The sequence below is a fragment of the Mustela nivalis genome (assembly GCF_964662115.1).
Source record: "Mustela nivalis genome assembly, chromosome: 6".
Taxonomy (NCBI): Eukaryota; Metazoa; Chordata; class Mammalia; order Carnivora; family Mustelidae; genus Mustela; species Mustela nivalis.
Window position 1 is genome coordinate 102,034,767 of NC_139025.1, and position 15,496 is coordinate 102,050,262.

The 15,496-nt window shown below is 54.1% G+C and overlaps 1 protein-coding gene across 1 annotated transcript in view; it reads left to right on the plus strand.

Moving 5' to 3' along the window:
• Positions 1-15,496, plus strand: part of OAZ2 (ornithine decarboxylase antizyme 2) — a 67,447-nt gene that overhangs the window by 13,853 nt on the left and 38,098 nt on the right. The window contains 5 exon segments of the mRNA XM_082737278.1: positions 2,366-2,443; positions 3,022-3,060; positions 3,913-3,975; positions 4,693-4,843; positions 5,329-5,474. Coding sequence (XP_082593404.1) covers positions 2,366-2,443; positions 3,022-3,060; positions 3,913-3,975; positions 4,693-4,843; positions 5,329-5,474 — 477 coding nt within the window.

Genomic DNA, 15,496 nt, shown 5'->3' on the forward strand with positions numbered 1-15,496 from the left:
ACTTTGGGACCTAAAAGGTGGAAACAGAGGAAAAGGGTCATCTGGCCCAGAGGGAAGGCTGGAAAGAGGCTCCGAGCTGGGAATGAGGGAAAGCTCCCCCATACTCACCCTCAACCCCACCCCCAGCCCAAGCAGGAAATTTTATGCTGAGAACTTGCTATTTAAGGGGGCCTCTAGGGAGGTCTGGCCAGAAAGGAGCCATTTGAGGAAGGGTTTAAAATTAGCCCGGGTGAAATGGGTGGCCCCTGGGGAGAACTGAGGCAGAGGTTTCTGTGGGGTGGCTCTGGATCCTTGTCTTTGACCAAAACCACACCCCAGGGAGCAGGGAGTAGGACTGAGCCAGGTCCATCCAGCACAGCCCTGGCTGGGCTTGTATTGTGTCAGTCCATCTTTGGGGAGGTGGGCTGGGTGCCCGGGTCTGCTGCCTTTTTTTTTTTTTCTCCTTTTTCTTTTTTTTTTTGGAAAATGAAAACAAACAAAAATCAGTGACCCCTACCCTCTCACCCCTCCCTACCCACCTCCATCCCCCACCCCCGGGTCTGCTGCCTTTTAAGAACAAGCTGCCCGACCTGAGCCTAGCACTTCTGTTTGAGGGCTTACATGTAAATTAAAGGCCCTTCCATCAGAGGACAGAGGCGTGTAGACACTGTTGTTCTCTATAGAGTCCAGGAGCTGGGTTTATCCTACCTGGAGCTTGGGCTGTCCAGTTCTTCTCAGGTTCCTCTGGAGATTGGGCCATGCCCGAGAACTGCGTCCACAGGGAAATTTAATGTGCAGAACCTTTGATCTGGGCCTAGAAGCAGAGACCTGTCTGGGGAGGGAGAGGCACGACCAGAGGGGGAAGATGCATCCTGAATGGCAAGGGATTCTGCCTGGTGTGCTTCTTGGCAAACACCTGTGTGAGAGAAGCAGCTTGTCCTCAATCTATTCTTGATCAGCGATGGGCTGGGAGTCATTCCTGGTGTGGGTGGGGCTGGTGACCCTGGTTACCAGCAGCTGTCGGTGCTGGTTTCCTTTGCCATTCCTGGCTCTGTTGAGATCTGTGTATTCACTGGGGGGGGTGTGGTCTGTCTGTCTGTCTGTCTGTGTGCCTGCCTCCATTGGGTGTAACTTTGCCTGGCTGCTCAGCTTCCTGGTTCAAGCTACTGAACCCAGGGTTGCCTGGGTTCAGGAGGCCATCACTGGAGCATGAAGGAAATTTTTTGGTGCCTCTGGAGAAGGGGATGTGGCCCCTGTAGGGCATCTGAATACCTCAGGAATGGCCACATGGAGGGTGGGGGTGACTGAGGCCCGTGAGCTTTCTCTTAGACCAACAGGGATGAGTCGAGAAGACATAATGCGTGGCTTGATGGTACAGGATGCAGCTTGAAATCAGGAGTCAAGTGTATAGGGGAACTCTATTCATTTGGGTTTTTTCATGCTCAACCACAGTTTTTATATGTATTTTTAATGGACCTAAACGATGGAAAATCCTCCCTCCCTATTCTAATTATTGGCTGATCTGGCCTTGCTCCTTGAGCATCCGGTGCCAGTGGTGAGGTAGAGTGTCTGCCAGCCTGTCACAGGATGGACCCCTGGTGTCTTGACCTGGCTTTACCAGGAACTTGTCACCATGGTGAGGGCAAGGCTCTAATAGCGCCATCTGCCTCACTTGAAGCTAGTGGGATCCTACTCAATCTCCAAAACCCTGCGTAACTCTTCCCTCTCTGACTCCTTAACCAGTTTCCTTATTCAATAAACATTTAATACAGCCATAGGCTAAGAACGGGGCATATAGGCAAGAATACAGCATAGTCCCTGCCATTGAAGAGCCTCCGTCTAGCATAGGAAGCACTAGGAGATGGGTTGTGAACGTGCTGGGCCCTCTGTTGAAATCCTTCCAGGGTGAAGCATGGCCTAAGACTTAGGATCCGTTTACCTCCTTGCATCTTCTCTGGTTTGGGCAGAGCCTTTCAACCAGGGGTCATTGGTACCCCCTGAAAACTATATACATTGTGACTTATATAATTTCGGGGGTATAGACACCACAGCTTTCTGGAAGTCTCTGGGATCCTTGATCTGTGTGCTTATCACACAGGGCTCTCTCCTCACACAGGGCTCTCTCCTCTGGCCACCGTTCAGTTTGTGCACAGAGGCTGTCAGCAGGTGCTCATTAGACCACCTGTGGGATGAACACCGAGAAAGCAAAGTGGATAGGAAGGGCTTTGAGAAGTGAAATGCTGTGAAACTCCCAAGTGTTCCTTTGCCTTGGCCTCCAAAGGAAGCCCAGGGTACACGGGATTCCTTCTTCGCCTCTGGAAGGGTTCCAGTTCCTTCCTGAAGGAAGAGCCATTTTACCCTGTCTGCTATGGTCTCTGTCCCCCAGGTCCGGACACTCTTTGTCAGTGGCCTCCCTGTGGACATTAAACCCAGAGAACTCTACCTGCTCTTCCGGCCATTCAAGGTGAGTCTGGACCCAGCTGCCCATAGGCAGAGGAGGAACATCAGGAGTGAGTCTGACCTGGACAGGGCAGCAGAAAAGACAGAGGACAGCATATCAGAAATTGTGATTGCAGAGCTGGCTCTCTGTCTTGGTTCAGCTCATTCCCGTGTCTCTCTTCACCAGTGGCTTAGCCCTCTCTGAGCCTCTTTTTTCTCATCTGTAAAGCGGAAACGAGAGAGAATCTCAGTAGATTTAACCATATAAGGAATATTTGTGATTCAGTGTAGACTTTTCAGTTGAAGTTTTGAGAAAACTTTACAAGGTAGGGTCTGTCCTTCCAGATTATAAGTTAGCAGAGCAAGCGGGAATTTACGCATGAAATGATGAATGCTGCCTCATGATGCCCACCCCGTGTGCTAGACCATGTGATGGGGAACACAAGGGCAGAGGGCGCATGCCAGTGGTGGAGGTCAGAGTGGTGGACGTGGGTGGGGAGTGCGGGGGAGTGTGAGAATGGTGCAGCTGGGTGCGGGAGGAGGGGGGCTGGGATAGGCACAAGGAAGGCTTCTGACCTCCGTGATGACCCTCTCTCTCTGCAGGGCTATGAAGGGTCCCTGATCAAGCTCACATCGAGACAGGTAATTTCTCTCCAAAGTTTTTTTTCCTCCCAGCCCAGACTGACTGCTAAGCTTGAACCTAAGCCTGCTGCCTTATTCCTCATCTTGAGGCATCTGGCAGCTGAGACCTGCTCCCTCTCATCTGGTTTCTGTGCTGGGCCAGTGTAAGAGTGGCCTCCAGCTCCCTTGTCCTTACCAGTCAGCTCCTGGGCCTCCTGCTTCGACATTTACAGAGCTGCGGCCTGGCTCCAAGGCTGAAGAGCACAGACACGGTGGCTGTGCCTGGGCTCCTGATGGCCCTATGTGGCCAACTTGCCAGAATGAAGTTGGAAAAGTTTTCAACCTGTTGCCCCTTGATTGAGCCTGGAGCCTTCTTATGTCCTTGATATGTTGGTGTCCGGTTTCTTGTTGGGGAAAACACTGGAACTTAATCTTAATTATGGGCATGCATTTTTTTTTTAAGATTTTATTTATTTATTTGACAGAGTTTACAAGTAGGCAGAGAGGCAGGCAGAGAGAGAGGGGGAAGCAGGCTCCCTGCTGAGCAGAGAGCCCAATGTGGGACTTGATCTCAGGACCCTGAGATCATGACCTGAGCCGAAGGCAGTGGCTTAACCCACTGAGCCACCCAGGTGCCCGAGAGGGTGATGTTTAATGTGGTGGCATAAAGCTCTGTTGGCACCCTTTCCCACAATGTGGAGCCTGGATGGGAGACTTTGGATGCATGAGAAACTTCTCCTGTTCCTGCTAAACATAGGCAGGAGATAGGCAAGAAGTTGGTTTTTGTTTGTTTGTTTGTTTGTTTGTTTTATTTTTGAGGGGGAGATGGAATGTTGGGAGAGATACAAGGGTGTTCTCTCTTCTTCCTACTAGCCTGTCGGTTTTGTGATCTTTGACAGCCGAGCAGGAGCAGAAGCAGCCAAGAATGCACTGAACGTGAGTAGACAAGGTTTTCTCTGACTTGCAGACCTCTAGGCAACGAATATTCCTGTTCTACCTCCTGCAAACCTTCCCACTCTCCATGTCCTCCCAACCCCCCCCCCCAGAAAGGGCTACAGATGTGCCTCATTGCCCAGCCATTCTGGGGCCACGTTCCTGGCTGCACTGTCTGTGTCAGATGCCACTACTTACAAGGTCCAAGCAACATGTCTGTCTTGTCCCCTGCATGGGTGAGGCTTTTAGGCAAGATCATTTCTTTTCTTTTTTAAGATTTATTTATTTGAAGGGTACCTGGGTGGCTCAGTGGGTTAAGCCTCTGCCCTTGGCTCGGGTCATGATCTCGGGGTCCTGGGATCGAGCCCCACATTGGGCTTTCTGCTCAGCAGGGAATCTGCTTCCCCCCCCTGCCTACTTGTGATCTCTCTGTCAAATAAATAAATAAAATCTTAAAAAGAAAAAAAAGATTTAGTTATTTGAGAGAGAGCACAGGCAGGGGGAAGCCCAGAGGGAGAGGGAGACCAGCAGATTCCCCGCAGAGCAGGGAGCCCAGCTCGGGGCTTGGTCCCAGCACCCTGAAATCACAACCTGAGCCAAAATCAAGAGTCATTCGCTCAACCAGCTGTGCCACCCAGGTGCCCCCTAGGCGAGCTCTTGTCTGGGTCCTACAAAGTCTTTTCCAAGTCTTTTCCATCCTTTCCTTCACTTCTCTTGTAGGGTATTCGCTTTGATCCTGAGAACCCGCAGACCCTGAGGCTAGAGTTTGCCAAAGCCAACACCAAGATGGCCAAGAACAAGCTAATGGCTACACCTAATCCCACCAATGCTCACCCCGCCCTAGGAGCACACTTCATCGCACGGGACCCCTGTGAGTAGTGCTCAAAGCTGTCGTCTGTCATCTGCTGTCCTTTTACTTGGCTCAAGCTGGGGATCCGAGCAGAGTTACATACAGAGGGGAGACATCAAGATTGTCAGTGAGGGAGTAAGTCCTCGCCAGGAGGCTTCTTCTGTCCACAGCCACCTCTCTCTAGCGTTCCTTCTTCCCCTGTCGCCTTTGCTGGACTGCAGACAAACTAAGCTCCTGAGCTGTCTGTATCACCAACTCTCCCCTGAAACGGTCTCTGGGTTCTCTTGGTTGAGGTGGGCAGGGGCCCATCTTAGGGCTTCTTAAAGCAGTGAGGATGCTCGCCATGCCAGGTCAAGCTGACAGGGCTTGTTTCCCTGGTCTTGGGGTCCTTGAGGGAAGTCTGGCCTCAGTGGGCACTTTACACTTCAACCATTCTCTGTTTGGAATGGGGTAGTGGAAGGGGAGACCCATGCTCTGACCGTGGGGTCTGTTTTCTTCCGTTGCAGATGACCTTATGGGGGCTGCCCTGATCCCTGCGTCCCCAGAGGCCTGGGCTCCCTACCCTCTGTACACCACAGAGCTGACCCCCGCCATCTCACCTGCTGCTTTCACCTACCCAGCTGCCACTGCTGCCGCTGCCCTCCACGCTCAGGTACGCCCTTCTGGGGGAGGGACAGTAGGGGACGGAGGAAGCTCAGAGCTAGCCAGACTTTGTTCCTGGGTGGCCCCTGGGCCACTCATGCTGCCAGAGCCACAGCAGGACTGCTTTCTTCCGTGATCTTCTCTTTAGGGTTTGGGATCAGGCAGAGGGGAGGGAGAGCAGGCCACATCGAGGATCTGCGGCCAAATGTGTGAGCTGAGAAAGACCCAGTGTGGTCCTACCACCCCCTGAACCCCTCAGGCGGGCAGCGTACTGCGTTTTGCCTGTGGTGACAGAGCGCCAATGCCGGTCCCAGCCTGAGTGTGGCCTCCGGAACCAGGCCGCCTGCCTCTGCCTCTCCCGTCTTCATAAACTTCAGAAAGCTTTTCAAGATTTCCGTGTCTTGGCTTTTTTACTGTCGGGCAGAGTGAGAACAGTATTCTCTACCTCAGGGCTGTGGCGAGAGTTTCATGGTAACAGCACATGAAGCGCTAGCGCGGCAGCGGGAGCGTCCCGAGGGCTGCGTGTACGCTGGTTTTCACGAAGCCTGGACACTCCGCTTGGTGGCCCTGCACTGGGGTGGGAAGCCGGGGATGATCCACTCTCAGGGAGGGTGGGGGAGGGCCCTGGGCACCGTGGGACTCTGTGCTCCCGAGTACCGTCCCGTGGTGGGTACCTGAGAGGCCAGTGAGCCACCAGCCATCCTGGCCTGAGCCTCCCTGAGGCGGTGGTGGCAGAACACACTGCCGGGTGTAGGGACCGGGTGCCACCAGCGGCACAGTGAGGTTGAGGAGCAATGCCAAGCCCACTCTGGCCTGTGGTCGGTAGACTGTGGGAAGAGCAACTGGGCCAGGCCCATTCTGCTGCTGACGGAGGTAGCCCAGGCAGGACAAGAGGGCAGGAGGAGGAGCAAGACATGAGAAGCCAGGACAAGGGGGTTCACAGGAACCAGAAGCTGAGGTGGGAGAGGTTGGGTGCTCTGCACAAGGGACGGCTGAGTGCATGTCTGTCTCCAGTCCTCTGAAGGCCTCCGTGACATCTGGGTCCACCCAGTCCCAAGGTAGAAAGTATGGACTTCCCGGCTGCTACCTTCGCAGGCTGTTTCCTTCAGCCGGGGGGATTCTTGGCCATGGCTGCTTTAGATCCTACTGAGGGCAGAAGTGTGGTTAAACTTGGCACTGTTCCCCAGCTGATTACCACAGACAGCCGGAAAATTGATCAGGGGATAGGAAGGTGGTAAAGATCCTTCCCTCAAGGGAAATGTTTGGGTAGCACAAGCCAGGTACTGCGGCGAGCAAAGAATTTTAAGCCCAGAAGACAGTCCTTGTCCTCTGTGACCTGGCAGCGTGGGGAAGGTGGGCCGGGGTGCTCCTGGCCAAGCAGGGACTCTCACTGTAGCAGCCCTGCGAGGCCTTGCTGGCCTCCGTGCCTGCGACCCCAGCTTTACCACCATTGAGCTCCATGATCTTTTACAAGTGACTCTACCTCTGGGCCTCTGTGTGTGTCCTCATCTGTAAAATGAGAGGGCAAGATCAGATCAGGTGGAGAGGTTCTCCCCCTTCTGCTCTGAGATGCTCTGCCATGACAGTGGTAATGCAGCAGCTGGGAGCGAGACAGTGTGTCAGATTAATAGGGGGAGACGCCTCTGCCCTTTCTTTGGTAGGCTCCCCAGCTGGCTGGGAGTGGCACGTGACAACCTGTCCTTAAAGGCCATACTACAGGGCTCTGTGCGCTCCAGTCGTCTTCTTTTCCAGCTTTCTCCCAGCCTGTCCATGCCCAGGGGCTATCCAACTGGTCTGGCTGCCTCAGTCCAAATCCTGGCTCTTTCAACCCCTGTGTGACCTTGGGCAAGTTACTTAACCTCTCTGTGTCTCCATTTCTTTGGAATGGTGATAATCATGCATACTTTATCAGTGTTTGTTTTTCGCATGTTAGTGTAGAGGGAGAGCTAGAGAAGGGTCAGTTATCACAGTTACTATTTACTGTCATTATTGTCTCACCGCTCCTTGGGTCCTCCCTGAGGCTGGAGGCGTAACTGGTTGTAGGTTCCTGTCTCTGGCCTCCCCCGGAAGGGAATAAAGGCCACCTCAAAGGATAATGGCATTTTCTCAGGAGGAAGGCTGACAACAAGAAATCAGCCCAGGGAGTGACTTGTTCTGTCCCTGCTACTCGACTTCTCTGGACTTCAGTCTCCAGAGCAGGAAACCACCTTGTCTAGACCAAATGCAGTTGTAAAAATGAGAGTATTTTCCAAGTAGAAGCATTTGTGCTTTTACCTTCCAAGAGTTCCCTCGTCCCGACAGTGCGGCCCAGACATGGGGGCCAGAAATCCTCAATAAGGAAAGTGGACGCTGTTGATCTGAAGGCATTATTCTGAACCTGGAGGAATAACAACTGACTTTCTGTGCTTGTGGGCAAGGAGGGGACTTGGAGAGAAGGTAGTAGCAAAAGGGGATGAAAAGCAGTCCTTCCTTGCCCTATCCCAGCATGTACACAACTGCACACCTTCTGCCACTAGCCCAGCCTCGGCTGAGGCATCCATTTATGGCCACGGGGCCCAGACCTGCAGGAAGGGGCTTGGGGAGGGTTCAGTTGCACTCTGCCTTGGCATGAGGCCATTTTGTTCCACCCTCTGGTTCTCTTAATAGAATCTTCCCCTTTAAGAGGGTGAGGCATCCAAGAGGTATGGGTGGCAGGGGCACACCAGGGTCTGGCACAAGCCTGAAAGCAGGGGTTCTCTGTGTCCCCTTGCATCCCAGGGTCCTCCCAGACTGGGCTTCATTTTCTACTTCCGCCTGAGGATGTGGGGGTCTTTGACCATGACTCTTATACTGGCTCACTGCTTACTGGTGACCTTAACATTACATGAACTCCCTTGCCTCTATTTTCTGCTCTGTGTAATGGGCATGATAAGGTTCTCTTTTCCCTTTGCTTACTATCCTGCTTCCCCCAAAATGGCTGCTTTGAGTCCTTAGGATAGGTGGCTGGTTGGGTGCACATGTATAAGACTATAGCTGTGGGTCTTTTTTTTTTCTTTTTTTTTTTTTTTTTATAAAAGTTACACGTTTAATCTTTTAAAGCTTAAGTATGAGGCCCTTGCTTCCTGTCGGTAAATGTAGATCTACATCCCGGCTGTCTGGCAAACCCACTGTCATATAAGTGTGTCCAGCTCCCCACCGACGGAACATGAGGCTGTTCACGCAGTTTTCTGTGCTGACAGGCCGTGCTGCGGCGGACGCCCTTGTCTACCCCGTGCGCCTGTCCTGCTGGTTTCCTTATCGTAAACTGCTAGAACTATGACAAGGTCAAAGTGTAGACATGCCAGCCTGAGCGCTCCTTTAATTGGCTTTCTGATGAATGAGGCTCCCGTATTTCTTGGCTGTTCCTGTTTCTTCTCATGTGGATTGAGTCCTCTGTCCACCTCTCAGTCCGTCCCAAGATCTGAGAGACAACTGAGTTCATGTGCCCCCTCCATGTGCCCCTTTTTCCCCTTCGTTTTGATGCTGCCCTTCTTGGAGCCGGGTCCTTCTAGATGCCCATGGGCCTGTCCCTGTAGGGTGGCTTCTCAGGACCCACAGAATCCCTGTGAACAACCAGAGGCCCTGGGAGTAGGCCGAGCACTCACTCCCTGAGGTGCTGGCCCTGATCGCTGTGCCTTACGGGTCTCCTGTTCTAAGCAGGGACAGGAAGGGATGGTGCTTCTCTAGAGCCCGACTGCCAGCCTGTCCTGGGTGTCTTGGAAAGCCAACCCCTCAAGGATGTTTTGTCCACTTGGATGGCGCTTCCCTCCCAAACTCAGAAACGGGGGTTGGCTTCTCCTTCCTCCCCTAGGAGGTGGTGGCCTGTCTCAGGCTGGGGGGAGAGCTGCTGCTTTGGAGGCTGATTCGCAGCACCTAGTGGGGAGAGGGGGACCCCATGAGGCAGGTCTTGCCAATGGAGCCGCTTACGCAGCTGCGGGAAGACTTGGCTTCTTCCCCTGTTACGAGAGAGTCAGAGGCCTCCGAGTCCTCCCTACCCTAATCGACATTTGCCCCTTGTCCAGCCCTGCAAGGCTCCCAGCCTGGCCAGACTTCTTGCCACAGGGCTGCAGCAGCCGGAGGTTGGGTGAGGGGTGGTGGTCCAGGCCCCCCCAGGGGTGTTTCACAGGCTTGGCTGGTAGCCACCAGGCTGTTCTCTTCCGTGTCCCTGTCTTGTGGGATGAGCTCCGTGCCCAGCCACCATTCCAGCCTAGAGTATAATCCACAGCTCACCCGAGAGGAGGAGAGGCATCCCCCCACTTGGCTGTCAGCTGGCAGGGGAGGGAACTGCTTCCAGATGTTGTAGAGGCAGGGGAGAAGATAGTGGCCTCTGAGGCCGAGCAGCTCAGAGGTAAGAAGAGGCACTTGACCCTTTTCTGTGCTGTATGGCTCTTAGTCTAGGTGGTTCCTGTGGCATGGGGTCAGCTGTGTCCTGGTGAGAGCAGTGTCTCATCCCCGGAGCCCGGGGATGAGACAGGAAGGTCAGGTGACCTAGGATCTGCTCCTGCTCTGTGCCAATTGTCCTGGCATTTTAGGGTAACCAGCCTGTGCTAGGGAGCATGTGGTGACCAGGGTCCTGGGGTGTATAAAACACCTATAACTTGAAGGGGATGCAGAAGTTCTTAAGAAGCCTCCACCGGCCCCCAGGTGACCTGGTGTTGCCCGTGATCTTGATTAGAGGCGGGATTCCGGGCAGCCGAGTGGGAAACTGAGGCCACTGCTGCAGTGCTGAGCAGGGGATCTGTGAGGCCAGCTGCAACTTGTTTTCTACACTGGTTCTTGCGTCCCATCCCTTCCTTTTCCTGAGTGGACCCCGAGTCCCCTTCCCTGGGCACTCTGCCCCTTGCCCCTGACTTGTCTTGGGATGCCATGTTCCCCCAGCAGTCTGAGGCAGCCGCGGGGAGGCTGGGGCAGACAGTGCTGTGTGTACCTGGGGCAGTCCTGGCTTGGCACCCGGTGTAGCTCAGCACCCAGATGCCGGGCCTGTGGGGAGGCTGTACCTAGAAGGGGAGGGCACATCATGTCCTGACCTGGCCCTGGGAATCCTGCTCTGGGGTTAGTGCTCCGTAGGGCCTGGGGGTTGAAGTAGCTGCCAGAACCCCAATGGAGGGCTCGGCTGGCAGGTTACAAATCTCTGAGACTTGGGAGGCTGAGAAAGGAGGGAACAGAGGTATGGAAAGGGATGGAGGCATCCCCTGGGTCTCAGCCCAGGCTTCCTTGGCAAACCCTACAAGGACAGGGCCAGTGTCTGGGAGTCGTGCCTCTGGGAGACCACGGCACCTCTGGTTTCCCAGGTGTCTGTATGTCGTGTCTCCCCTAATCTTCATGGACCCCCTTGAGGATCAGTTCAGTCATCTCTATCCTATGCGGGGATGAGGGCACGGAGACAGAAAGAAGCTGAGCAATACTGTAGGAGGTTCATTCTCCTGACGTCGGGCATTCTGCACGCTCCCAGTTCGGGGGGAGGGGCACGCCCCTGCTGCCGAGACTCCACCTGGCACAAGCTGGTGCCTTCACATCAGGCCTAGTGGAGTGCACAGCATGGTTCACTTGAACCTCGACCTTGCGGAGGAAGCGGGTCAGGTGGCCCTCTCCCATTTTCAGGATGAAGAAACCAATGCCTAGAGGTGAGTAAATGGCCTGGCGTTGGCCAATCAGTGACAGAAGCAGAGCTCTAGCAGGCACGGTGACGGCTTTCCAGTCAAGAAAAGGGACTGCCCAGCTAGCTCCTGACATTGGCTTCTCTTGCAGGTGCGCTGGTACCCTTCCTCTGATACCACCCAGCAAGGATGGAAATACCGTCAGTTCTGTTAGTTCTTCAGTAAGTGCTGGCCCAGAGGCCCAGGAGGAAGAGTGTCTGAGAGCCTCGCTTCCTGCGGGGGACCACGGTTCCTCCCACTGCCTGAGCCCAGCAGCTCCCTGGTGCTAGGCGTCCCCTGAGCTTGCGCGCTAGGCACTCTGGCTGGTCTCTCCCTTTCTCCCACTGTCACCCCCTGCCACCCATCTTGCAGCCTGTCATGAGGGCTAGGCCTGGGTTCAGGCCCTGTCCCACCCCTCTGCTCATGGACACCTCTCTCCCCTCCCTCCAGGTCTTGTCACCGCAGCTTGAAGCCCCTGCCCCGCTGGGGAGGAAGCCGCTCTGAGCTTCCACTGCCCCCAGGCGGCCTGTGGAGAGCTGCTGCTTCCTTCAAAGACTGTGAATTTTAAGCCTGACTCAGTGGACTGCTTCCCATTTCCTTCCTCCTCTTTCTCTGCCCTGTTCCTCCCCCAAAGCCCCCTCACCGAGACCTCCCGGGAGGATTGGGGGGGCCTTCTTGCTGGGATACCCAGACCCAACCCGGAGGCCTCACTGGGACTGAGCAAGGCCTGACCTCCGGTCCAGACTTGCTTCCATAGCTCCACCTCAGAGAAACGAGGCATTTAATTTTGCATGTTTTCTGGCATGAATTAAGACACTTAAACTTGTGTATATGTGAGTGTACAGTTTGTTCTCACATTATGTCACCATAGCAACAGGTCCTGGCCACCAGTGGTTCATCATTCCTGGTCCCTCTCTCCACACCCTCCCCAAAGCCCCTTGCTTCAGTGAGGACTGAGCCCCGCAGCTCACTCTGCCCAGCTGCCGGGGGACCCCACCCCCACCCCCACGTGCTTCCAGGCCGAACAGCAACGACCACCGAACAGAGGTAGTGTTTTCTTTTTCATTTCAAATCTGGGTCCTCCGCTTCTTCCTCCTAGAGGGGCCAGCATCTGCTAAGAAAATCCTTTCTCTGCCTGGTTTGCTTACCTCTCCACAGTGCACCCCGTCCCTGCCCATGCTCCTCATTCTTTCCAAACTTCGAAACCAACCAAAAAGTGAAAGTATTTTTGTACCCTGTGTAACAAAATATTTATGCATCATAAAGGATTTTTCGTGTGTGTGTGCAATTAATTATTAAAGAGACCTTGTTCGCCTTGTCAGATAAGTTTAATGTTTAGTTTGAGGCATGAAGAAGAAAAGGGTTTCCATTCTCCAGCAGTGAGCCTTTGCGTCAGGTGTTAGTTTCAGAAAAATGAAGGGGAAAAAAAATTGTGCAATTTTTTTGTTTGTTTCGTGAGCACATCAGTGCTTTTGCCTTTGGCCACAGCTGTGGCTGTCTTGACTTTTTCAGACTTAGGAGACAAGGTGGCTGTTGTAATTGCTGATCCTGTGAGAATGTGAAGCTGGATAATATATGAAATGCAAAATAAAAAGTCATCCAAAGTAACTGTTCTCTGGCCTTTGCTTCCACGGGACCCAGATGGCCACTGGGAGGGCACAACTAAAGGGTAGACGTTGTGAGCTGCGGGGAGAAAGGTGAAAGGGTCCTGGGCCCTGGGGCTCACATAGCCTCTCCTTCCTTTCTTTGTTGTCTAACTTAAGTCCTGGAAGAAAAGGGACTTGCCAAGGACCCCACGGCGGGGTAATATCTGCCAGCTCACCCTGCTTTTGATTCATTCACTTTGTCCTCATCCCAGCTCTGAGCACATGGGTGGAGAGTCTCTGCACCCAGAGGAAACACCCAGATGGGACCTTTGTTTTCTCTGGGTGCTGTGCTCTAGCTGGCCTGACCTTCTTGGCCTGCAGCCTTTCCAGGCCCTCTAGAAGAAAAGGACTGTGCTTTGGGAGGGTGGGCTCCTCTAGGCAGTGTCTTTGGTGTGAGGCTGTGCTGGAGGAAGGGAACCCAGGAGTCTGGCCCAGAAAGGGCAACGCTCCTGCACTCCTGTAGGCTCCCCATGAGCTCTGTGGTGGCTGATTCCTGAGGGGAGGTTTTGCTGGAAGCTGGAGTACGTGGGTATGAAGGTCAGGGAAACCGTGTAGAGCTGAGACCCCAGACTGCCCCGAACCCAGTCAGAATGCCTGCAGCGGCCCCAGTTTTGTGATTTGGAGCCTCAGTTTCATCTGTGAAGTGGTGGTTTGGAATCCTTTCCAGCTCTTGGAGCTGGAGGGTTGGCGCAATGTCCTCATGGCTTTGCTGTTTGTCTTTTTTGTCTACGCCCCGCCCCCCACCCCATACCCTTCATAGCTTGGCTCCAAGCTGTGCCTAGAAAGGGAGGACAGAAGTGGCCCCAGAGGCTTCAGCTGTAGGGTTTCATTCCAGTCTTGTTCTGAGCAAAACTGTTCAAACTGCCCTGCTGTGGCTGCCCTGGTCTCCTTCTCTCCTCCTTGCCTCACCTTTTCTGAATCCCAGCCCTGCACTGGGGGATTTGGGTCTAAGGTGTTCTGATGAGTGTGTCAGCTGTTAGAGGCTATGGGGTGATGCATCCCCAGCGGGTATCTGCACAGGAGGGGAGAATACGCCCCCAGGTGTTGTGCAGGAGGAGGAGGAGCCTGGCAGGGTGATAGGGACCCCAGAGAGAGGTCTGTGTCCACACCAGCATGGCAGCCTGAGGAGGGGTAGATGCTTTCCTGCATGTACCCCTCACCTCCCTGCGGTATCTGGACCAGCGAGGCATCTCTTCCCAGCCCAAAGCATCCCCTAGTGCTGGCGGGGAGCTGCTCCGAACCCCCGCCTCCCACCTCCAGGGCCACACTGATGCCTGACCTACTTCCGCTGTGTCAGGAACCACTGGGTCTTCCTGAGGTGGTGAATTATTTAGCTGGGGCGCTGGGCCTTTCTGAGAGGGGCTAGGAAAGCTGCTCCATAATTTAAAGGCCCCTGCTCCTCTGGCTTCCCTGGGGGACCTCCTTCACGCCTTGCTGAGCAGGGCCCAGGCCTGGGTCTGAGAGGAGGAGCCAGGAAAGAGAGGGGTCCCCAAGGCCATCCAAGAGGAGCTCTCCAGCTGGACTGGGGCCTTTCCTCAGGGTGCGAGGCCTTCGCAGAAAGTCATGTCTGGACTGAACTGTGAAGCTGTGAAGTTAAAATCTTTCTGGCAAGGACAGTAAGACAGGTCAGAAGCAGCAGACCTGCCACCCATGCTGGACTTCTTTCAAAAAGCACCTTATTCCTTCCCAGAGGGGTTTAATCCTGATCTTTTACAAGCAAAAGGCTTCTTTCCTTTCCGAAAGTATTTTAGGCATCTGGGAACAGCCAGGGTTCTTTTGCTCCTTCCCAGCAGCACCAATATCATGTCCGTGGCAGAGGAGGCCTCTTCACAAGGGTGCACACCTCCCACTCCCCTTCACACACGAGGGAGGCCTGTGTAAATGGATGCTTGTCCAGGCACTTGAGAACCTGGGCCACCCCCCATGCCGGGCCTGAAGCTGGCTCTGGATTTCCTGGGAAAAAAGATGGTACTTGGCCATTCTAAGGCATTGCTGCCTAAACAGTCCTTTTAGAGATGTGTCTTAATTTGGAGCCTTTGTAGGAGAGAGTAGGTTCCTTGGACCGCCTTTGGAACTTCTAGACTGTGTGGCCTGACATTGAGCTTCTTTGAGAATTAGCACAGGATGAAGGCTAACTAGGCTCCATGGGGTCCTGGAAGTCTCAGGAGGGAAGGGGACTCACCAGTCCCTTGCCCTTCCCACCCTGCCCGGCCTGTGATGCATGTGCCTGGCCAACTCCATTTTTCGAGGTCTGGAATAAAGCTTTTTGATCTCGAGGAACTCTCTGTCAGAATGCAAATGTCCCTGAAAAATAGGGCAAAGCCCCTCAGAATAGAATTAGGGAAAGTACCAGAAGGAACCCTGGAAGGGAGAAGTAAACATGGAGGAAGAAAGACTTTCCTACAAGATGTCAGGAGGAAGAAGAAAAATGTCTCCACCCAGCTACCTATTTCTCTTCCCCACCTAACTTTCCTTCCACGCAAGGCCTCTCCCCACCCGCAGTCATGGGCTACCTCCAGGGAAGCAGGCACTGTTCCCTGACGTTTTCCTTCAGGAACAGAGGAGGGGATGTAGGAGCTGAGGGCCCACCCCTGTGAGTGGGGAGAGGCTGGGCAGATCGCTGTCCTGGCAGTGTTCCAGAGCTGACAGGAAAGGGGCCTAAGCTCCTGAAGCCTTTCCCCTGGGTCTCCTTGACCATCACCCAGCCCACCCACATTCTGCTCAGTGCAGAC